The 24,595-nt window shown below is 46.4% G+C and overlaps 1 protein-coding gene across 2 annotated transcripts in view; it reads left to right on the forward strand.

Moving 5' to 3' along the window:
- Positions 1 to 24,595, forward strand: part of SORCS2 (sortilin related VPS10 domain containing receptor 2) — a 1,055,028-nt gene that overhangs the window by 919,417 nt on the left and 111,016 nt on the right. For both annotated transcript variants that reach the window (XM_088473883.1, XM_088473884.1), the window contains exons 10-11: positions 22,131 to 22,277; positions 23,449 to 23,551. In XM_088473883.1, coding sequence (XP_088330009.1) covers positions 22,131 to 22,277; positions 23,449 to 23,551 — 250 coding nt within the window. The remainder of the gene's footprint in view (positions 1 to 22,130; positions 22,278 to 23,448; positions 23,552 to 24,595) is intronic.

Below are 24,595 nucleotides of genomic sequence, written 5' to 3' on the forward strand. Positions count from 1 at the left end.
AAGCCTGCACTGACCCTGCCAAGTGTGCATTGATCCTGCAAAACCTGCATTGACCCTGTCAAATCTGCACTGACCCTGCAAAACCTGCACTGACCCAGCCTGCATTGACCCTGACAAGCCTGCATTGACCCTGCCCAGCCTGAGTTCACCCTGCCCAGCCTGCACTGACCCTGCCCATCCTGCTCTGACCCTGCCCATCCTGCACTGACCCTGCCAAGCCTGCATTGACCCTGCCAAGCCTGCACTGACCCTGCCAAGCTTGCACTGACTCTGAAAAAACTGCACTGACCCTTCCCAGCTGGCACTGACCCTACAAAACCTGCATTGACCTTGCCAATCCTGCATTGACCCTGCCCAGCCTGCACTGACCTTCCCTGCCTGCACTGACCCTGCCCAGCCTGCACTGACCATCCCCGGCGTCTGCACTGACCCTGCCAAGCCTGCACTGACCCTGCCCAGTCTGCACTAAGCTCGCCACCCAATCTCCATACTGCATGTTCTTTCTGTACTCCCATCATTTAAGCCAAAGTGATCATTTAAATCCACAGATCACGGCAGTACACTCTACTCATAAACACAACACTCAGTAGTGGCACTTCCATACAAGAGGGAAATACTCCAACCTTATTATAATTACATTTTTTTGTATTTATTTTTTTTAAACATGAAATTTTTATTGTTTCAAAATTATAAGGGTAGGATCTGGGATACAGAAATAAAGAAGGGAAGGGATCAGGGAAACAGAAATAAAAAAAAAATAGGTACAATATTTGCATAGAAGCTAACAGATATAACCTGATAATATTAATACAGTCCGGAACAGGCAACTGTTTTCATCAGTTAATATATAATCACGTTATTTTAATCTAGTAATCACAAATTGCAAACAACTAAACTGACGAGATATAGACTACTACCTATAGTAATGTCTTCCAGATGGTCAAAGCCATAGAAGGGGCAATACGACTCTCCCCGTAATCTCCAATGATCCACACTTAAGCTCGGTTATTTATCCAAATTTAATATAATTACATTTTATTTATAGGGCGCCACGAGTGCTCCGCAGCTCTGTACTTGGAGTAGACAGACAGCACATGGTAAAACAGTACAGCACTGTATCAGTACACTGTAGTAAACAGATAACAGCACTATAATTCTCAATACACAATTCAGCTAGGAAAGGAAGGGGTGAAAGGGAAATATACAGTGAAGACTGAATCCTGTACCCATTAGCAGGGGTGCAACTTACAGGTTTAGAGCAGCTGAAAGAGGAGCAAAAGCAGGGGTCCAAGGAGAGGGTTCAGAGTCGCTTGTGTGCAAGGGTAATAGCCTAAGAGAACATAAGGGAGGAGGAGCAGGGGCGCCGAAATGGGGGGAGCAGGTACTAATTACCTGGGCCCGGGCTTGTTGGAGGGGCACGGTGGAGGCCTGGGTTCGACGCCACCCCCTTCCCTCTTATCAGTCAGCAGCCTAACCTAGCACAGGCTGCTGTGTGCTGTCCTGCAGTGTGAGACTACTCACTGCTGCTGAGCAATAACTGCAGTCCCCTCTCTTCTACCTGTGAGGGGAGCGATCTCATTGATTGCGCCCCCCCCCCTGATTTGCGCCGAGGTGAGGGCCTCACAGCGCTGCCCTCCCCAGTGCTCAGCACCGCAAGGTTTTTTTATTTTATTTTTCTAAGGGGGCATGGCCACGCCTCCCTTGATTAGGCCATGCCCCCTTCCCCGTCCCAGCTCTCTACAGCTCTGAGGAGGAGCCTGCTCATTGGAGCTTACAATCACCATTAACATAATACACATAAAGGCTCCTTAGTCTAAGGGGTGCAAATACATACATTTATTTATTGCATGTGTGGTAAATACCGGCTGCTTTTGCATGTAGCCCACAAATGCTGGACAGCTTTATTATTACACGGCTATTTAGATTTCAGTTTGGACAAACCCCTCCCAAATCTACATCTGCCCCCACATGGTTTTGCCAAGATGCACAGGTACTTGTTCCTTCTTACTCTATTCCCAGCTCTGAATCAGGCCCTATGTGCTTAACAGGGATGTATGACACAACTTTGTACATGTGATTAATAAACATTAGCATAACAATGTAAAACGGTAACCCAACACATAAAACCTTCCTAACAATAATTCCATCATCCCCGACAATAACACACATTTTCCTTCGGCAGATTGACATGTTAAATGCAGAGAGCTTTTCTCTGAGCATAGAAGAACATACCATAGTGCACCCACTGAAGGCAGATACCCCATGAATGTGCGTATCCAGCCCCAGAGTGACCATCTACTTACTATTACACTACTTGTCCACAGGTCACCCTATGGAACAGTAAGAGAGGGGGGAGGATTATCAAACCATCTAAGGAGGACAAGTGGAGAAGTTGCCCACAGCAACCAATCAGCTGGCAGCTATAATTTATCTAGTACATTCTTTAAAATGATAGCTCAAATCTGATTGGTTACTAGGGGCATCACATCCACTTTTCCTATTAATAAGGTTGCTAGCACATGTTGCTCATGTATGTGACCAGGCCCTTGTGTTGCATTTACAGCTCAGACCCTGCTATACAGATGCTGTGTCTTAGGCAGGCTCCACCTTTATTATTTCTCACGCTTGCTGGGAGTTTCCAGAAACTTCTTTTAGCAAGGCTTCCTATAGAGGCAAATGGCACATAAGGTCCTTATATCTGCCCTGGCTCCTGGGGTTCTTGTCGGATCAGTTACTTTCAACCCATAGAAATTGCCTATTCCCCCCTGGTGGAAGTAAAGTATACTGGGCCTGATTCAGACCCGGTCGCAAGCACTGAGCACTCGCAACTGGGTCGATTGTGGCCCACAGCGCATGCACATGACGGAGCCGGCTCCATCGTGCGCATGCGCGAGACCCGGCTAGCGACGGGCAATCCGTCGCTCCGGGTCTCGCACCAAAGGGGGCGAGCTGTCGATGTTGAGTGACAGCTCGCCGCCGTTTGGTGGGCGGGCCGGGGGGTGGCTGCCCGAACGGAGGCATTCCCAAGGGAAGGCCTGCCATTTGGGGGCGGCCCCACTGACATCACGAGTGATGTCAGTGGAGAGCTTCCGGCTCTGTTAGAGCCGAAAGCTCTCTGGGGCTTGCGATGAACGAGACCCTACCACAAGGGTCTCGTCGCAAGCCCGATGGTCGCAATGGTCTTGACCATCGCGACCATCATCATGGCTGCTCGCTATAGCTGTGGGTGGTCACCCACAGCTATGCGAGCGGCCAGGAGGCCGCACAAAAAATAAAAATAACGCCCAGATTCAGAGCGAGCGCTCTTTCAGAGCGTCTGGCTCTGAATCAGGGCCACAGTTCATAACAGACCTATTGGTCCCATGGTTGGTGGGGTGAGAATGGCTTAGGGCGGATTAGGGGGGATGTACTAAGCATCGCATCAGCGATGTGGTACATCCCCCCTGTCTTCGTGTACATACTGCGGTTCATTAACGCGGTATGTGCCAAGAGTATCTCAAAGGACAGCTCTCTCGATAAGATACTCTCGAGCAGAGGGACATCCGGGTTTAACACCCGAAAGTCCCTCTGGCGTCCTTCTGTGCATGCGCAGAAGGCCGTGGGCCGCGGGGGCTCATGGGAGGGATCCGATGGCATCCCTCCCGAGGGGGAGTGTCCCGAAATAAGCCCATAGGTTTCTATAGGGTAACGTCACCTGAAGGGAGCGTTACCCATCGGGCTTTTGGGTCTATTCATGAAGCAGAGAAGAGCTCTGTTTAGCTGAAATCATTTTGGAATGACTACAGTAAAAGCCTCACTTTATACTCCACCCACAAACTCTACTGATGCTGGCTACAGCTCCTGCAGTTTATTGAAAAGGTGACGATATATAATAAATGCCACTGTTTTAGTCAGTTATTTTTTTAGATACTTTGATGGACATAACCCTGGCAAGGAATTATTTTGTAGCAGGGCTTTTAGGAACCCTCACATTCATTTCCCGTAGCTGTTGCTCTAGCCAGGACATTTGATGTTATCCTTTGATTAGTGTGTGCCTTTATTCTACTCTGCATTGCTCTGAGGAACTTTGTGTAAATTGAGTGATTTTATGCTTCAAGTCAGTAGGTGGGACCTGCTTATAGAGCAATGCAGCAAGGTCGACATCAACCGGTATCTCTTCAAAGGGTAGACCCGATCTCGAGCTCAAGCTTTTTTTCTGGACACTAGTCTCCCTTTTGAAACAATCAGGTCACACGAATACTCGCCCCAGCGGGCGTTATATATTTCACATATGTACGAAAATTGAACATGTAGCTGGCTCACTATATTTAAATGCACTAGGATTGGCGTTGTTTTTTTCATAGTTTTACAAGCAAATAAACTAGTGGCTCAGGTAATGGCTATATGTCTAAAGCTTTTTTATGCCAAAAAAGTTACAGTTCATTCGTGTTCCTTGCAGCCTTCTAAATTTACTTTCTTTTTTCTTTTTTTTTTATACAAGTAAACTGCATAAACAGACAGGTTACGTGATGGGTATTGGATCCTGTTGGAGAAAATCCAGACGCCAGCATCCCTACAGGGTTAGGATACCAACACTTGTCGGCTGGTATCCTAACCCTCTCCCTACCCTAACCCTCCCTCCCCGATGCCTGAACCTATCCTCCCCACTAGTGCCTAACCTAACCTCCCCCTCCCCGCACCCTATATCTAACTCCCCCCCCCCCGGTGCCTAACCCTCTCCCTAGGGCCTAACCCCTAAACCACCTTCGGGTGGTTTAGGGGTTAGGCCCCTACTTACCTTCGGGATGCCGCCGCTGTGATTCTGACAGGTGTCAGGATTTTGGCAGTGGTATTCTAAGCACCATCATCCCCTGTGTTGGGCTACTGAACGTATCCCCCACGGGGGTTACAACTAATTCATTATACACAGTCAAAGATCACATCCGTAACATGTGCAGCATACTCTTATCAATGTACTTGGAATGTGAAGTATTTTATATGAGCAGAAATGTTCACAGGATGGGCGGTAAATGAGACTTTAATGGTGTTGACCAATGTAATGTTGGAACAGTGGGCCTGATTCAGAGCCGGACGCTATTTGCGCTCGCTCGTTCAGAAAAAGGGGCTGGATATTTAAACTGAGCGCTCGCTCTTTGCGGTCTGTTGACGCCTCTATGTCTGAGCGAGCGAACGAAACATGCGCTCGCTATTTTGTAAAGACGCCCCCTGGCCACTCGCATCCTACGTCATCTCCGCTATTTATTAGATTAATCGAGTACATCGAAAGGCGTCTGAACTGCTCGCAGTGCTTGTAGTTGGATTTTCCTACCGCAATCATGCGAACAGTTCAGGCTAAGAAACAACCAAGTGACGTGGTCGATGACGCTGCTTTGTTAATTATGCACACTCTTAAAACGCCCGTTTTGACTGTTTGGCATGCCTGCGTTCGGATCACCACTCCCCGTTTTCAAGCACCTTCCCCTGTTACCACCCACAAACGCCTCATCCTGTCACTCAAATTAGCAGGCATTTGCTATTTTGCGAGCACACAATTTCCGACCGCAATGACTGGTTGGCGCATGCGCATTATGACCCATACGCAATGCGCAGTTGTGCGAACATCGCTCGGAGCGAACGAGCGGCCGCTTGCGAGCGGCTCTGAATCAGGCCCAGTGTTATAAATTATCTGTTAAACAAACTCTCTTTCCAAGCCAACCTGACTCCAGACACACTGCTGAATAGCTGACTTAAAAAAATTCACCAAATTAAATCCCATTTCCAGTGTGTGAAAGCTAATAATCTTACATTACCCAATACACATTGTGTTTTTATTCTATACCTTTTCACAAGCTATTTAAAAGTGCACACATTGCAGGCAGCTATTTTGTGACAGCTATGAGAAGAAGCCGATCAGCTATTCCTGGGCCGCTGCAATTGGAAGATTGTCCAGAATGTTGTGAAAATGGCAGACTACGTAGTTAATATTAGTGATCAAAGCCCTTCAATAAATCAGCATGAAGAGATCTACATAACACATAGGACATGTGCCCAGAGGCGTCACTGCAGCTCCACATCGGCGAGATACAGCGGGCACTAACTATGATGGTCGCATACCACAACAGGTCCAGACCGGACATTGGACTGGCCCGGATAGCCTACCCCTGCTTGCAGCCACAGTGGCAGGGCCATTTCTAGGGGCTGGAGCTCCCAGTGGGAAAATCCAAAATATGCCGCCCCCCCCCACAAAAAAAACTTAAGATAGTAAATGCGGTGTCAAATGAAAAGACTACCTTATGAATATATAACGTTAACATAACCATAGGATTAGGGACAGTAAGACCTGTTAAAATTTCCAATGTACACCATCAGTCGTTCCCCCCACAGGGAAAAAAACACATTGCTCCCCAATAGAAAAAAATAACATTGCTCCCCACAGAGATATATAACATTGCTCCCCACAGAGATATATAACATTGCTCCCTCATAGATATATAACATTGCTCCCCACAGAGATAAATGACATTGCTCCCCACAGAGATAAATAACATTGCTCCCCACAGAGATAAATAACATTGCTCCCCCACAGAGAAAAAATAACATTGCTCCCCACAGAAAATAGCATGTGTCCCCAGCCAACCAGCCCCACCTTTTGTGTCCCCAGCCAGCCTGCTACCCCCTTCTGTGTCCCCAGCCAGCCTGCTCCACCCTTCTGTGTCCCCAGCCAGAGCCTGCTCCCCCCCTTCTGTGTCCCCAGCCAGCCTGCTCCCCCATTCTATGTCCCCAGACAGCCAGCCCCCCTTCTGTGCCCCCAGACAGACAGCTAGTCCCCCTTCTGTGCCCCCAGACAGCTACCCCCCCTTTTGTGTCCCCAGCCAGCCTGTTCCCCCTTCTGTGCCCCCAGACAGCCTGTCCCCCCTTCTGTGCCCCCAGACAACCTGCCCCCTTCTGTGTCCCCAGATATACTGCCCCCCCTTCTGTGTTCCCAGACAGCCTGCCCTACTTTTGTGTTTCCAGGCAGCCTGCCCCCCTTTTGTGTCCACAGCCAGACAGCCTTCCGTTCTGTGTCCCCGGAATGCCAACCACCCCCACTTCTGTGTCCCTAGCCAGCCACCTCCACTTCTGTCCCCAGCAGCCACCCCCTCTTCTGTCCCCAGCCAGCCACCCCCACTTCTGTCCCCAGCCAGCCACTCCCTCTTCTGTCCCCAGTCAGCCAGCCACCCCCCTCTTCTGTCCCCAACCAGCCACCCCCCACTTCTGTCCCCAGCCAGCCACCCCCTCTTCTGTCCCCAGCCAGCCACCCCCACTTCTGTCTCCAGCCATCCACCCCTCTTCTGTCCCCAGCCAGCCACCCCCACTTCTGTCCCCAGTCAGCCAGCCACCTCCTCTTCTGTCCCCAGCAAGCCACCCCCTCTTTTGTCCCCAGCCAGCCACCCCCTCTTCTATCCCCAGACAGCCACCCCCTCTTCTGTCCCCAGACAGCCACTCCCCCTCTTCTGTCCCCAGCCAGCCACTCCCCCTCTTCTGTCCCCAGCCAGCCAACCCCACTTCTGTCCCCAGCCAGCCACCCCCTCTTCTGTCCCCAGCCAGCCAGCCCCACTTCTATCCCCAGCCAGCCTGCTCCCCCTTCTGTGTACCCAGACAGTCAGCCACCCCCTATTCTGTCCCCAGCCAGCCACCCCCACTTCTGTCCCCAGCCAGCCAGCCACCCCCTCTTCTGTCCCCAGCCAGCCACCCCTTCTTCTGTCCCCAGCCAGCCAGTCACCCCCTCTTCTGTCCCCAGCCAGCCACCCCCTCTTCTGTCCCCAGACAGCCACCTCCTCCTCTGTCCCCAGACAGCCAGCCACCCCCTCTTCTGTCCCCAGCCATCCGCCACCTCTTCTGTCCCCAGCCAGCCACCTCCTCTTCTGTCCCTGGCCAGCCAGTCCCCCCTCTTCTGTCCCCAGCCAGCCACCCCCTCTTCTCTCCCCAGCCAGCCAGCCCCACTTCTATCCCCAGCCATTAGTGAAGGGATCACTAATGCGATCCCTTCACTACTGCATGTGCGCAGTGTTTTATTTGGGGAATCATGAGTGAAGAATCCATCTCCCAGTAACTCCTGTGATCTGTACACCAAAGGCTACAGGGCCTAATGCCATCTGGAGATGGCGTTAGCTACCGGGGCCAAGCTCCGGGAATGCATCACATACTGGAACTTGGTAAATTCTGTAAAAAAAAAATCAAAAACAAGGGACCGCAATAGATATTTCTGATATCTGCTGCCGTCCCCTACACTTTGGGGGCAACTTAATATTTGCTGGTACCCCCCAAAAACAGATATTTTCAGAGGATCTTTTCCCAAATATTAATTTATAAATAGGCCCCCTGATCTGAGTCAGTTGGATTTTCCTGCAGCATAGTGAATATGTAATAGCATTCTGTAGGAATGCATGTGCAGTTTAGCAGAAGAGGAAAGCTACTGGCCCAATTCATAAATAATTAGCCATAAGCAGTAACTGAACCACCGGCCTACAGGTGTCCTGCAGATTAGGAGGCTCGGCAATGCTTCACCGTGCAAGTGCCAGCAAATGTGCATGCTCACAGGTGCAGGGTGGGGGCCTCCAGTGAATGGACAGACTGAGCTGGACCCTACCCCAAGTTATGCTGCGGAGCCTTTACCTATAAGATTTGATTTCAAATGGTCTTTTGGAAAACCATCTAGATAGCAAAATGTATCCTCGCCCCAAAATCTCTGGTGAGAAGTAAATCACATTGGAGTCTTACTGTCATCCTTTTAGGACTTGGATTTTTTTTCCATTTGAAGCAACATCACTGAAAAGAGTAGCCAAGGAGATTTTAATGTGGTAACTCCTAAATCACATTTGATTGTTTTATTCTCTGTGTAAATATTGAAATACTCTATCGGCGCCAAACTTCCATGTGAGGTGGTCATTAATTTTCCGAATATTCACGATCCTGCTCATCCGTTTTTTTTTTTATTCCAAAGCCACAAACTGCTACAGAAAAAGCAAATGTTTTACTATATGGGTGTATGCCAGATCCGTCCTGTGGTGATCTCATGCCCTACTCGGGGATAAACCAGAGCAGTGGAGATGCTGACAACGCAGAATGTCGGCCATCAACACATAATGAGTTCCAGCTTTAATTTGCTACGAACATATGTACCCAAATACTTCAAAAGCATCCAGAAAATATGAGTCTGTATATTTTCCTGTCTTTACTGCCAGGTGGAGAAGATACAACATTTTGAGATTCCCGCAGAGTTCCAGGAGACTTAAACCTGAATGTTCCACCTCAGCAACCTCCGTTCTATAAGCAGAGAATGAAATGCACATGAAATCAACAGCTATGTGGGAAATGTCCAGGTTACAAGGACAGTTCATGGGATGGACCGAAACAGAAATCCTTATTAGAACTAAAAATATGGGTTGTTGCTAAACTGAGCCAATTTCGAACGACTACAATAATTCTGACTCACTAGTGAAAATCACAGGAAGCAAATGGCACTAAAGGGCTGAATTAGAATTGCACACAAGTGCAATGCTGAACGCAGATTCCCGATTATCGACAAACTGCGTGTGCGCAGGACCCATTCGTGCGAGTGTGCAGAATGGGTCCTGCGTAGTCACACGCAGCCCTTTCGATGCCTCTGCCTGATTAAGGCGGTGCGTGGGCGTCCGTTGTTCCCGGAAACAGGGGCGTGTACACCCCGTTTTCCAGGAGTGGCAAGGCCAGTGTCGACGTACGCAGTGTGGTGGCCTTGTAAGTCGGCCAGCCTGTGTAAGCTGAGGAATACTCAGCTGGCTGGCGGCCTGGCGCCATCCCCCATCGCGACCATCGACTACTGATGGTTGTGATGGTGATCCCAGCCTGTGACCTCAGTCGCAGTGCATCAGGGGGTGTCATACAGGGGGTGTCATACACCTCCTGCTACATTTGCATATTTATAATGACGGAATTGCAAAGCTGCCTGCGTGGACCTTTGCAATTTAGATCAATGCTGAATCACCCCCTAAAATGAATTGTAGATTGGTTCAAATCCAGGTATCAGCACTTTGCAAGCTCGGTCAAACATTGTTAACCACAGAGCCATTAAAGGCACAAATTTCTTTCTTTTATTGGTCCGAAGTAAACATTAGGAGGTAAATTTGTCATTTATATATATATTATTTTTACCAAAAGTAAAGAAGGATAGCTAGACCCTACTCATAGACATAGCGATGTCTTCACAGCTCCATTCCTGTGACAGATTTCTCACAAGCTGCAGCTGATGGCAGCACGGATGGTGCAGTGGTTGGCATTGCTGACTCACAGCACTGAGGTCATGAGTTCAATTCTCGACCCTGCTGTGTGGAGTGTGTATGTTCTACCCATCTTTGCGTGGGTTTCCTCCAGGTGCTCTGGTTTCCCCCCCACACTGCAAAAAGATACTGGTAGGTTAATTGGATTCTGACACAAAAAAATAAATAAAACAACCCTGGATTGTGTGTGTACACGTGATGGGGAACATAGGGCCGGATTCAGAGCTGTATGCAAACTCGATGGTTTAGGTATAACGCCGATGGTGGCCGATTGTCGCATGCACGGGTTCTATACTGCACTTTGGGCCTGAGTCAGACCTGCTCGCGAGCGCATAGCGCTCGCAAGCAGGTCGATGGTTCTGCATTGCGCACGCGTGGCATGAACAATGCGCGTGTGCGAGCCCCGGAGCGAGTGAGAACTTCACTCGCTCCGGGCTCATTACAAGACGGGGCGGCTGTCGATGTTGATCGACAGCTCGCCCCGTTTTGTAGGCGGGTCGGGGGGTGGCTGGACAAGGAAGGAACGCCTGCCATTTGTGGACGGCCTTACTGACATCACACGTGTCAGTAGTGAACTTCCTACTCTATTAGAGCAGGAAGTTCACTGGGGCTTGCGGTGGACGAGACCCTACCACAAGGGTCTCGTTGCAAGCCCGATGGTCACGATAATCGCGACCATCGCCAGGCCGTCCGCTAAAGCTGTGAGTGGTCACCCGCTTAGCGAGCGGCCTGGCGGCTGGGGAAAAAAAACGTCCCGCCCTGACTCAGAGCGAGCGCTCGCATATAGCCTCTGAATCAGGGCCTTTGTCTGCAAAGACAGTCGCAGGGTCCCCTAAGCTGCAGCATGACTGACATGATGCGGCCACTTAGGGGCAGGGAAGGGGCAGCACCGACCATTATCCCAGAAAATGGGTGCGTTTTCTGGGCATGCCAAGGCCAGTTTCTGCATCTTCCAACGCAGCTTTATTAGTCCCCGGAAGTGTGAATTTCACGCTCATCTTGAGTAACCTGAGGGTAACTCAGAGGACCGATGTTCACGCAAAAGATCCGATGGCCGCGTTCTCAGTTGCAGCAGCGGATCACAGAAGCCGCCTATTTACAATTAGATTCCTCCTGCTGCATTAGCATATTATTGCACAGCCGCTGCACACAAAGTCACAGCGGCTGTGCAATAAAGTAACAACGCTGAATCAGGCCCTTAGATTGTAAGCTCCACTGGTGCAGGAACTGAGGCGAATGACTGGAATATTCTCTGTAAAGAGCTGTGGAATATGTGTGCGCTATATAATAACTGGTAATACTGTGAATAAATACCTGTGTGCAGGGGCGTTAAGAGCTGCGGTGGGGGAAGGGGGCGTGGCCTAATCGCAGGACTATAATAATAATAATGATTTTTTTCACTGTAAGCCCCTCAGTCCGGTGCAAACGCAGGGGGGGGGGCGCGATCAGTGTGGTCGCTACCCCCCACAGGCATAAGAGGCTGCTGCTCAGCAGCTGCGAGCGGTTTCCCACTGCAGCCCAGCACCCAGCAGCGTGTGATGTGCTGCTGTGAAGTAAGAGGCAGAGAGGGCGGCACCGGACCGGGCCCATCCAGCAAGCCCGGGCCTGGGCAATTAGTACCTGCTCCTCCCCTTTATGGGCACCAATATATATCCTGAATATACCCAGTGTCAGGAAGGAATAAGCGGTGCCTATATTCAGGTGGATAGAGTCTTTTCCAGGAACTCAGTAGACTCTGGCTATTGCCTGTCTTATGCGCATGTGCAGGACCCCGGGAACATGGCGTCTGAGCTATGTTCCCAGAGACTTCTCTACTGCGCATGTACAAATCTCCGGGAAAGTGGCCGCTGCACCATTTTCCTGGTGATTTCTGTCTGCAGCGCCAGCCGGGGCCGCAGGACTCCTGAGCAGGGCCGGCTCTAGGGGTGTTCGAGCAGTGCGGTTGAACAGGGGGCGCACACCTCCCCAACATAGAGGGCGCACACATCCCCAACATCCCGATTTCAGCAAGACAGTACTGCCCCGCTGTTCCACCCGTGGGCCGAAGTGGCCCGCGGGTGGTCAAATCGGGAGGTTGGGGACCCCAGAGTCTGAATGAAAGCTGCGTGCATGCACACGGCATCCATTCAGTGACGGGAGAGGGCTGGGGGAAGCCCAGCTAGTGAAGCTCCCCCCAACCTGACCTTATTTGGAGGCGTGCCGGGCGGGCACGCCTCCAAAACAACGTCACATAAGGGGTGTGACCTATGGTAAGTAGGCCACGTCCCCATGTGTGGGCGCAGTCTGAAGAGTCAGCACAGGGTGCTCCAACCCCTGGAGCCAGCCCTGCTCCTGAGAGGTAAGATTAATTATATGAGTGTAGGGTGTGCCTCACCCGCCATTATATATATATATATATATATGCCAGTGGTCCTTGCTCCTTAAAGACAAGTATTCAAATTACAGCACTCTCTTGGATATCGTTGATTCCAATTGGTCATTTACTTCTCACATCTCTATTTTTTAGCGTCTGTTGCTGACTGTAGACAAGCTAAACACTACATGCACAGTGCCAAAGTTTTTGTCTCAAAATATATTTTTCCCCTTTCAGTCTTATTGATAAATGGCTTTTGTCATAGCACACACAGGACTTCATTCAGAGTCGGTCGAAGCGGCCGCACGGTCGAACGGGAAAAGGGTCCGGATATGCAAATGATTCCCTCGCAAGTTGCGTCCCTAAGTTCGGATCGGTAGCTGGCCCGACCAAGGGGAGGAAGCGGCCGGAATTAAAAAAAATACGCCCCTTTCTCGTACGAATTGCACATCATCTCCGGGCATATAAGGATTAATCGAGACCATCGGGAACCATCGGAACTGGTCGTAGAGCTTAAGGTTGACCATACCCTCTCTTAAGCTCTACGATCATGTCAGTGTAAAAACCTCCCATGTCACATGTGCCATGACGCTACTTTGTTAATTATGCACTCCCATAAACCGTATGCACTCCCATAAAACGCCGTTCGCATAATTAGGCACGCCTGCGTTCGGATCTCCACTCCCCCGTTTTCAAGCACCTTCCCCTGTTACCACCCACAAACGCCTCAATCTGTCAATCAAACTACCTACCTGGCTGTGTTCAAGGACAGAGAAATTTCTGATCGTAGCGGCTAGTTTGCGCGCGCGCATTGCGAACTTTACGCCACTTCGACCGACTCTGAATGAGGTCCACAATCTCAAGGGCATCAAGCCCTGAAAAATTGGCAGCATAGCCAAGTTGGCGAACAGGAAATATGACGGAGGCGGAGCAAGGCAAATGGAACAGTCTGAGTTTATTTGACAGCTTCATAAGGGGGGTAAGGTGCAATCAGGGAGATTGCTGGAGTCTTCAGGGAGTCAGGGAGATTGCTACTATCTCAGAGAGTCTCCCTGACAATCAGGGAGAGTTGGAAAGTATGGATGTAATTAAGCACATAGGGCCCGATTCAGCAAGGATCGCAGTTGCTAATACGCACGCAATCGGCCAATTGTTGCGTACTGCGCATGTGTATGCATCGCAGTGTGCGTGCGCGAACCGGCCACTGCGATTGGGACTACGATCGCAGTGACTACGCAGACTCATCGCAGAGTGATTGACAGGGAGCACCGTTTGGGGGGCGGTGACAGGGGGGCGGTCGGATAAACGCAGGCGTGCCAGTGCTTTTGAATGCCGTTGCAGGGGCGTGCATAAATTAGCCACTGCATGCAGGAAAGTTACCAATTTAGTGGTAGGGTCAGACCTGCCTTAAATGTGCGAGTGGCTCCGATGTACTTCGATGTTACCGATGCTGCAAGGTATTACGGATGTGCGAGAGGGTAAGTGGGCGTCTGCGTGCTATCAGTGAGAGTGCTTTTGATTGCAATTATTAGCATACTTTCGCAGAAGAACTGCGTGCACGATTGCTACCGCGATTCCTTCCCATATAGAGGATATTTTCAGAATGTTTTTCTGAGAACATATTTCCCGTTTCCACACTGTTACATTACACATACTTTATACAGCGTGAAAGCAGGAAAGCTGTCTTAAATCATTGCCTCCCGGAGTCTTAAGCTCCCACTTTAGAAGGATGTGCTATAATTTCACTTCTATAGCTTGACTAAAAGAACATATATTTATACAGAAATACACAATTTTCCATTTAGCACATCTTCAGCATGGCAGTTCTTGTGGAACTATGGAGATAGAAATCTTCTACAGATTATTTACATGCAAATGAAACTGGGATAAAACACACTACAGCGAATCCCTAATTGTCCGCTGTCCAGGGGTCTGCATACTCGTGGATGACATCACCGCCACTGTAATTCATTGGCTGAATTTTACTGAAGAGACCACGGTTGCAAATAAAATAGTGATATACGTTTAGGAAAATGCGGCCCTGGATTCTCCATTATAAATGAACCACAAGAGCTGCAAACATTTGGTGGTTTTTATTTCATTTGATTTAGAAAAACTGAATCACACAAGAGCTACATCATACTTCTAAATGCAGCACATCTACCAACATTTCATATGGCTAAAAATTAAACACCAAGGGGTATAGTTACTAAAGTGCAGGATTTTTATAAGTGGGGTTGTTGCCCATAGCAACCAGCAGATTCTACTTATCATTTATCTAGCACCTTCTAGAAGATAATAGCTAGAATCTGATTGGTTGCTATGGGCAACATCTCCACTTCTAAAAACTCTCACTATAGTAAATATACCCTCAAGTACGGGTTTAACTTTAAATAGACACACATTTAGGTTATATACCGATTAAATTCAGTGCGCATTATGGTCATTTACTCCAAGTTGCTGCAATCAAAGCTGAGCGCTACATTTAGCATGAATATTTCTGCTCTTGCGTCTGACTCACGGAGTCTGATTCTGAGTCATACATTATATGAACGCAACTCTGGACCCTTGCTAAGAACGGAATGTGAAAGGAATGTTTAGGCAAACATACACACATTCAAAGTCGTGCGCATATATGCGATCGCTCCACTCCACTCTTCTGTCTGCAAGTGCATAGTCTTGTAAAATCAGGTCAAAGTCATTGTTCCTCATCTCTTCCAATAAATTGCTCGTATGGTCCAGAATATAATATGTAAATGTCTAATCTATTGTGATATCAGTCAGAATGATTACCAGCAGATCGTTGTGTGTAAGGAAATAATGGGTTAATGTTTTTTGCTGAGAAACAAACATACCTCGGAGGCCTGATGTCTCTCATCTTGCCTTGGTCAATGATGCCCTGTTATCACAAAAAGGCAATCAACAAATTTTTTTTAGTACACAGTTAAGAATTGCAAGGATCCTTAAAGATTGCCTAAAATAGTTTCATACAAAAGCAATATGCCCTTCTAACACATTTTTTTGTGAAGACCTATCTATACTTTTGTAATCTCTGAAAGCAACAAAATAATAATTTTTTTTTAATATAAAGGCCCCATAAGAGACCTACTGTACAGAATGTGGATAATTTGTCTTCCCTAAGAATCAACATAACTAAATCATGTTTCCTATGCATGTGTGCAGAAAATTATGCCATGTATAGGGAAGTAATTCCATATCTTTACAGTGTTCCAGAATGATGGTGTTTTTGTATCCTTTTAAGAACCTATTACTAGAACTATTCTTGGACAACGCATCAGTAAATAGGTTGTAAAATCAATTAGCATACCAGCACACCTCGTTCAGTATTGTCACAGTTGGGTAGTTTGACAAAGAGGAAAATGGATTAAAAAATAATTAAATAGATTGGGAAATGTTTGCGATCAGTCTACTACTGAACTGCCCCAATCTTCTATCCCTTCCTGAGATGGCAGGTTAAGTGAAAAATTATGAGAGCATAGTTCTTCATTATCTGTGTTTTATTTATTTTATGTTCTGTTTGAAAAAACTGAGATGCATTCGTTGTTTTGTATGTCAATATGTCAATACATATTTTTGTTGAATAGGCTTTGATTCCCAAAGAGTGTCAGTTCTTGAACCAAATCTTAATGGTGGCAGTCCTTAGAGTTTAATAGTGATTTTGAGATAGATCGTTAGGGGTTGTAGTCCTCTTTTTTTTTTTTTTTAAACATACTAAGGGGTTTTCTGCTGATTAGCACTTTCAACATGTCCAGCATACCCAGGTGGGTCTTGTTATGACATCACGTATTAAAGGGCTTTTCCACTCTTCCCTTGTAGCCAATAGAGATTCCTCACATATTGCCTTTACTTGAATTTGGTTAGCCACTGAAACACACTGATCTCATTCAAGGTCAATTCAGCAGAATCTATGACCTGTCAAATAAGACTGGACACTTACATCTTCCAGTGGTGTAAGTTATACTGCTGCATTCTGATAAACTGTGCAATCTGGCTTCTGGCTTAACGTGATGATCCCAGAGGTGCCACACTCTTCCCCCGTTGTACATGGACATCCTCCTGCTATTAGGTAAATGATGGATTAAGGGAGTAGGAAATTAAATAACAGAAGAGGACAACGTTTTATTGTTTCCAGAACTAAGTTTGCAGCTTTGCAACATTAAAATGCTTCAGTAAAAAATAGTGGTTAAAATCATGGCCTTTTGGGTGGTGCAAAGACAAAATATAATGTTTGCGATATAGCCTAGGCTGTGATTGTTGAACGTTTGTGACTCAATCAATAGAGACAGAATGACCCCATCTGCCCAAGAACCAGCGCAATCCATAAAAGATGTTATTTTGGCTCACAATATGTATGAACCAACAGAGCAATGGCTGACTTATCACAGCATAAAAAGATAGTGTCCTTTGAACTCTGTCCATCTGTTGAGACTTCGCTCTCTTTAACAAACTGAGCTAGAATTCTGCTTACATATAAAAAACAAAAAAACAAGTCACAAAAACAACGACATGGTAAAAGTCACAATAATATATTCATGTGTGACTGTGTATATATATAGGTTATTCGTTTTCCTCCTGTGTGAACTCATCACACATTTCCCCATCATGTGAATCTACTGTATATTCCCCATGGATACTTGTGTTAAAGATCCATCTGGAATGATAAGGGAACATATGTGGATCAGAGTGAGTAATCAACAGATGGGTCTGAGGTTAATAATGTACTTGACTTTAGCATGGCTGGTATCTGTTATGACATATTGTATGTTTTATAGTTCATCATGATCTGCAGTGATTACACCGAAACAAACCCAGACGCTGCATGAAATGCTTATTTTTAAAATCTGAAACGGATGAAAACTGTGAATTTATAAATGAGAAAGGCATGGAACTGAAATAGCATTAGTTTGAGTATTTTCCTATTGCCACTCACGTTGATTAATGTATCCTTACAGACAATATAAGGACAATGGGCCTGATTCAGAGACGGACGCTCTGAAAGAGCGCTCGCTTTGAATCAGGGCATTTTTTTTCAAGACCATCGCGACCATCGGGGCTTGCGACGAGACCCTTGTGGTAGGGTCTCGTGGCCGCAAGCCCCAGAGAGCTTCTGGCTCTAATAGAGCCGGAAGCTCTCCCACTGACATCACTGGTGATGTCAGTGGGGCCGCCCACAAACGGCAGGCGTTCGCATGGGAACGCCTCCGTTTGTGAAGCCACCCCCCGGCCACACCTACAAAACGGGGCAAGCTGTCGATCAACATCGACAGCCGCCCCTTTTGTAGCGAGCCACGGAGCGCTCAAGCGCTTGCGAGCGCGTCTGAATCAGGTCCAATATTTTTACAAATAAGATAAGTCAATTGTGGTGAGTACCTACAGTAAGCATTAAATAGGTTATTGTTTTGTGTTCGTAATTTAGAAATATACAAAGTCCAAAATTTAATTTGTCCTGAACAAAAATAACGTTCTTCAAATGTGTGTAATTCCTCGAACATGAAATTCACCAAGCATCCCAAATAAAGGGGTCTATCCATCATCACTTAATTTATACAAAAACAGGTGAAAATTAACATGTTTCACCTACTTTTGTATAAATAAAGCATCAAGGCTATTCATTATGAAGGTAATGCCGGAGATATCATTGATACAGATGTAGCCAGCCTCATCTTTGCTGCAATGCGCCCGCAAGCGCGCACGCATTGCGGCAAAGCATAGCAAACGCCAGGCTGCGATCACTCACAGCCGGCGATTACCCCATTGAAGTCTATGGTGTGCGCTCGCATACGCACGCACAAGCCATAGACGCGGACACGCTAGTCGCGCCATCCATGCCACGATGCTCTTGCATCGCAGGATTGATGAACATGGCTACATCTGTATCTCCTGCGTACATTTCTCTCCCGATCTGGCCCACTGTCCCCATACACTAGTATGGAGCCCTAACTTCATCAAGTTCCAAAAATACAACATTTTCAGAGCTTGACTGCAGGAAGATTCGCCATTTTCAGATGGCGTTCACTCCCGCACCCTGATCCTTCCCTATGGAGTCCTGGGTTGCAAAGATGGATCCAATTGGATCACTGGGCCACCCCCGGATCCTTTCCGCCGGACACCGGGACTTTGTGTGCCTGCGTGAACCTGCTAATTTTCACAACTAAACTAGCGGTGAATGCATTTACTGGGACAGCTGATCTTCGGATCTGCCTAGCCCTCGATGATTAACATAATGAATAGGCCTATCCATTACACGACTTTGTGAGGTTTTGGTCGCATTGTTCACAAAGTCGTGTAATAGATAGCCGGCAAGGACCAGCGATGCGCGTGCACGCTGGATCCTTGCCGGACCCCGACTATCTACGGAACATGTCAGGTTCCCCATATCCCGATATAGGAGGTCTGGTTCCTGCACTGAAAGACGTTCAGTGAACGCCGTTCAGTGCAGGCACCACACCCAGCGATCTGAAGGTCTGAACGCTGGACGTTCAGTCTTTCAGGTCGCCTAATGGATAGGCCCCTTAACTGAGCTGGAACACTGTGTTGCATGGAGAGTTGGCTGCTGCACATTTTATTTTTAAAAGATTGGCCAGTAGAAGTGACCTGGCAGCATGATGCAAACGTTATAGTTGTACTGTATACTACGGACTTCATGGTAATCTTTCGGGTCATCAAGTGAAAAGCATCGTAAGGAGTACAAAAAGTTTGCGTCTTTCACTGGGGATAACTGGAGTAGCACTTGCTTGTATTTTTGCTGTTCATTTTGTACCCACATGAATTTGTTTGCATAATGAGATTACAGAGTAGGAGATGACCATTTTGGCTGGTCGTCATATATGTTTAGCCGGTTGTCTGAAGAACATCCACTCTTCCCAACAAACCTTGACTTGTACCATGTTCTTGATGGTGGAATCTGAATATCTTGCACCTTCCAGACTGTTAGCCAAACATGTGCCAGATTCAGGTTGATGCACTTACTTGACTTGCCGTGAAGAATGCAGATGCTCTGACATGAGAGTGCTCATGAATAATGCATATACATTATATCATGCACCTATAGAAGTCTAGGGATCATGCTGTTCTGTGAGTTTGACAAGTTCTCTTTTTTCCCTGGGTGCCCTGTTACTTGAGGTCCTTGGTTATTTTGAACCCTCTGAATCCTGATTTTGCTTTTTATTTTCCTATTATTACCTTGTTTTCGCACTGTGGGCCTGATTCAGAGCCGGACGCTATTTGCGCTCGCTCGTTCAGAAAAAGGGGCCGGATATTTAAATTGAGCGCTCGCTCTTTGCGGTCTGTTGACGCCTCTATGTCTGAGCGAGCGTCCTAAACATGCGTTCGCTATTTTGTAAAGACGCCCCTTGGCCGTTCGCATTATACGTCATCTCCGCTATTTATTAGATTAATCGAGTACATCGAAAGGCGTCTGAACTGCTCGCAGTGCTTGTGGTAGGATTTTCCTACCGCAATCATGCGAGCAGTTCAGGCTAAAAGAGAACCAAGTGACGTGGTCGATGACGCTGCTTTGTTAATTATGCACACCCGTAAAACGCCCGTTTTGACCGTTTGACACGCCTGCGTTCGGATCTCCACTCCCAGTTTTCAAGCACCTTCCTCTGTTACCACCCATAAACGCCTCATCCTGTCACTCAAATTAGCAGGCACTCGCTATTTTGCGAACACACGAATTCCGACCGCACTGACTGGTTGGCGCATGCGCATTACGACCCATACGCATGCGCAGATGTGCGAACATTGCTCGGAGTGAACGAGCGGCCGCTTACGAGCGGCTCTGAATCAGGCCCTGTTTTCCTTAATCTGCTCACTTGGCGCTGCATCTGCCTCACTAGTCTGACATTGGTTCTAGCTTCCATGTCTCTGAACCTGGATTCTGTTTTATCCTTATGGTTCTTTCTGGTATCCTTAGTCACATAAATGCGCCTTGATTGACTGATTAAATCCTGTGAGTAACTGAGTAATGGTTAGAGAACAACTAGCTGTGATTATATTTATCCTCAATGAATAGTGCGCAGTAGTTAAAACTACGTCTTTAATTAAGTTGTTCTCAGAGAGCAGTAATGGTGTACATAGGGCCTGATTCAGCAAGGATGGCAGTCGCTAATACGGACGCAGTCGGCCGAGTGTCATGTTCTGCGCATGCGTATGCATCGCAGTGCGCCAGCTAGCCACTGAGATTGGGACTGCGATCGCAGCGACTACGCAGACCCATCGCAGAGTGATTGACAGGAAGTGCCATTTGTGGGTGACGGGGGGGGGGGTGGTTGGAGAAACGCAGATGTGTCAGGGCATTTGAACACCGTTGCATGGGCGTGCATAAATTATCCACTGCGATGCCCTACGCAGCCCGAGGCCTCATAGCGTACGATGAGGTTATCAATTCCTGAGTAAGGTCAGGGCTTGTGCAAGTGTGCGTGAGGCTACGATGGTACTCGATTTTACCGATGTTTTTGCAGTCTTGCTAAACATTACTGATGTGTGTAAGGTAAAGTGGGCATCCTTATGTTGTACTGCGATGGCATCGCGATCGCAATGGATTAGAATACTATCGCAGTGAGATTGTGTGCGTAATCGCTATTGCAATCGCAGTTGCGATCCGTAATAAATCAGACCCATAGACAATTTGCATGTGAGTAAAGCCTCACTGTAAAGCCCCAATAAGGACCCAATAAAATGCAGCAGCTGAAGTCACCAGTTCCTGTAAGGTCAGTCTGGCTGCTTTCCTCCTTACCGCAGTCATCAAGTCTTTACAGAACAGAACCTTCTATCATGAAACGCGTTGGTACCGAGAACAGAACCTTCTATCATGAAACGCGTTGGTACCGAGAACTGAACCTTCTATCATGAAACGCGTTGGTACCATTGAATCTGGGAATCTCTCTACTCCATCTTGCACCTGTGGGACTGTTTTCTTCAAGTTCAATTACATTTATTAGTGTTATATCATAATCACTTTGTTTATTGTTTCATGCTTACTAATTGTCTTTATTGTCTCCTGTCTAAATAGTAATGTACCACCCTAATATCACCACTGTTCACATATAGTTTTATTCACACATTGTATTCTACATTGCAGATGTATTTGGCACGGGTCTGCTGTTGATTTATCATAATACCACTTTATACTGGAATATTAATTTATAGTTGCTAATTGATTAATATAATAAAAACATAAAAAATAACCATAATGACATGTGTAATAAATTCCATCCTAATGTCCCATCACTTTCATGATATATGTAAGACATAAATGAATTTAATCCAAGAGGTATTTTAAGATAAAAAAAAAAAAAAAGGTGAAACTTATAAATCGGGTGGAACATTGGAAGGTAAGATGGAGTGTGGCGGAATGTACAGTATTACGCTTTGCACCATGTGCAGTTGCAGCGAGACTCACGGCCTGTATAAGGTTACACTATTTGTAAGTTCATGTATTATCCGGTTGTTATATATCCATTTACATTTGGCAGGTAAGAGGGGTTAAAGGTGTTTTTGTGGCCAATCAAAAAATTGACGGAAAAGTGACAACACTCATCACTTACAACAAAGGCCGTGACTGGGACTATCTGCCTGCTCCAAGTGTGGACATGACTGGCAAGCCAATTAGCTGTAAACCGGTAGGCTTTAATCATTTGTTTATTGATTACTCATTTGTGTTGTAAAGTTTCTTTAGTGTAGATCATTATTTTTGTCTCATATCGCGTGCTCCAAATACAAACTTGCATAATCCTTACAGATATTGCAAAGGTATAACCAGCGTCTGATTAAGTCTCCATGTGGCCCTAAGCTAGATCCTAGTTTGGGCCTCCTGCCCCCTTCAAACAAACTTCTCATACATTTTTAAGCGGTCTCTTCCCTTCTCGGTCCCTCTCCAACACCGATATCCAACAAGATCTGCTCCACTTTAAGGAATACCTTATATTTATACTATTCAAGCTGTGATTGTCTGTATCGATTTAGGTATACAATGAGGGGAATGTAATCGGGTATGAGTTTGTAAAAGTGCAAATATATAGTCTGCCATTTTTTCGCTGGATCTAAAGCAACAATATTTTATATAAAGGCAAAACCAGGTTGGTCAGGTTGGTTTGACATTTATCACCAGATTAAATCTCCTGGCAAAGCTGCCAAAAACCATCACTATTACATTTCCCCAAAATGTTCTTCAATTCTACTGAAGTAGGATTAGGAGTCATAATTGGCTATTGCTTGTATCAGGAGCTGACTGTCATTTCTAGCCCTGTGTCACATCTTTTCACCCTTTGGTGGGTATCTGTTCAGCTAGTTGACATTCAAATGGTCTACATTCAGAATGTCGACACCAGAAGGTCAATAGGTTCTGATATGTCGACATACAATTAGGTTGACATGATAAAAAATCTCAATACATTCTGGGGGGGTCGACATTCTGAATGTCAGTCTTTTGAATGTCGACTAGTCATACCACACCCCTTTGGTGCATAGCGATTATAAAGGGAGCCAGCCAGCCAGCAGCGTTCCTAATTAACCATAACTATCAGAGTCCGGCTTGATTGCACAAATGGTAGCGTCCCAGTATATAGACTCGCGTTGAAGGAATAGCGTACAGGATGTGTGTGTGAGGGAGGGGGCGCGAGGGGGCAGTTAGCACAATTAGAAAGGCAGAAAACCAGTGCAAATTGCCTAAGACAGAAGTTATTCTTTTTCATTTGTTACTGTTGATCGAAGTTGGTGACCTCAACACACCATAATGGACTATTTTGTAAATGTATTGGATAATAATCTGTATTTTCATCTTTCTTCTATTAGCCTGACTGCCACCTTCACCTGCATCTCCGCTGGGCAGATAATCCTTATGTATCAGGAACTGTCCACACCAAGGACACAGCCCCCGGCCTGATTATGGGAGCTGGTAGGTCATTTAGATCACTTCTGCTCTTATTTATCATTTTCATTTTAATGTTATAGAATTTTTTTTTTTTTTTTTTTTTAAAAAGCTGAAATTATTTCTGCATTATTGGAGAAATGTAAAAACATACTGTACATGGAATCTTTAAATAATATAAGACCTTTTAGAAAAAAATAGTGTTTCTCATTTATATGGTGATTTCAGTTCCTGCAACATGTTCTTGTGAAGGATTTGGAAGAGTGATAGTGAATCAAAGGGAGATTTACTATGGAACATGTTAGCCAACAACAAGTGGGTCTGCGTTGGACATTGATTCAGTTCAATCAGGTTTTCTACTGTCCTCAACAGTCCTTCTCTGAAATAGACATTGTGGTCCCTCCTATTCCACACCTCCAGATAATGTTTTCTCATTCCACATAGATTGGCTGCTCTAGGGTCTTTGATCAACGCTGAATCGAAGGAAGTTCATTCATAGGATATTACTTCATAGGGGGAATTGCTAAAAAAAATTGTGGTGAAAATTGTCATTTTTGTGTAAAACAAAATTGTTTCACAAATAGAAAACAATAGCCCAATATAAACACATTACTAAGTATTAAGAAACATTTTTTTATTGCCAAAACGTAAAATCTATGTCAGCAGCTGTTCCTGTATGAATAAAATATTCGGGAAAATAGAAGCTCTGGCTCATTTTGTAGCTTGTTCTGTGATCTGAGCCACGAGAGGGTAACTAATCTCTAATTCCTTCATTTCTAATGACCAAAGAGGTACTTTATACCACACGTGCCTACTTTATGTTTGCCCTCACCGGGAGAAGCCCGGAGAGGAGATGCAGCTGACCACTTTGGGGAAGGGGGGGCCGGGCTCATCACATCATTAGGACCTGCCCCCATCGCCACAAAATGCAACGAATTGCATATCCGTGGAGAAGGAGTGGGGCTAAAACTGCAATTTGCATCATTTTAGCCCTGCCCCCTCCAATCGGATCTGTGATTCCCAGTATTATCTCCCCATCATGCTTATGTGGTTGCTAATATAGCATTGTTT

Source organism: Taudactylus pleione, unplaced genomic scaffold (assembly GCF_031769625.1).
Source record: "Taudactylus pleione unplaced genomic scaffold, aTauple2 ptg000143l, whole genome shotgun sequence".
In the NCBI taxonomy this organism is placed as follows: Eukaryota; Metazoa; Chordata; class Amphibia; order Anura; family Myobatrachidae; genus Taudactylus; species Taudactylus pleione.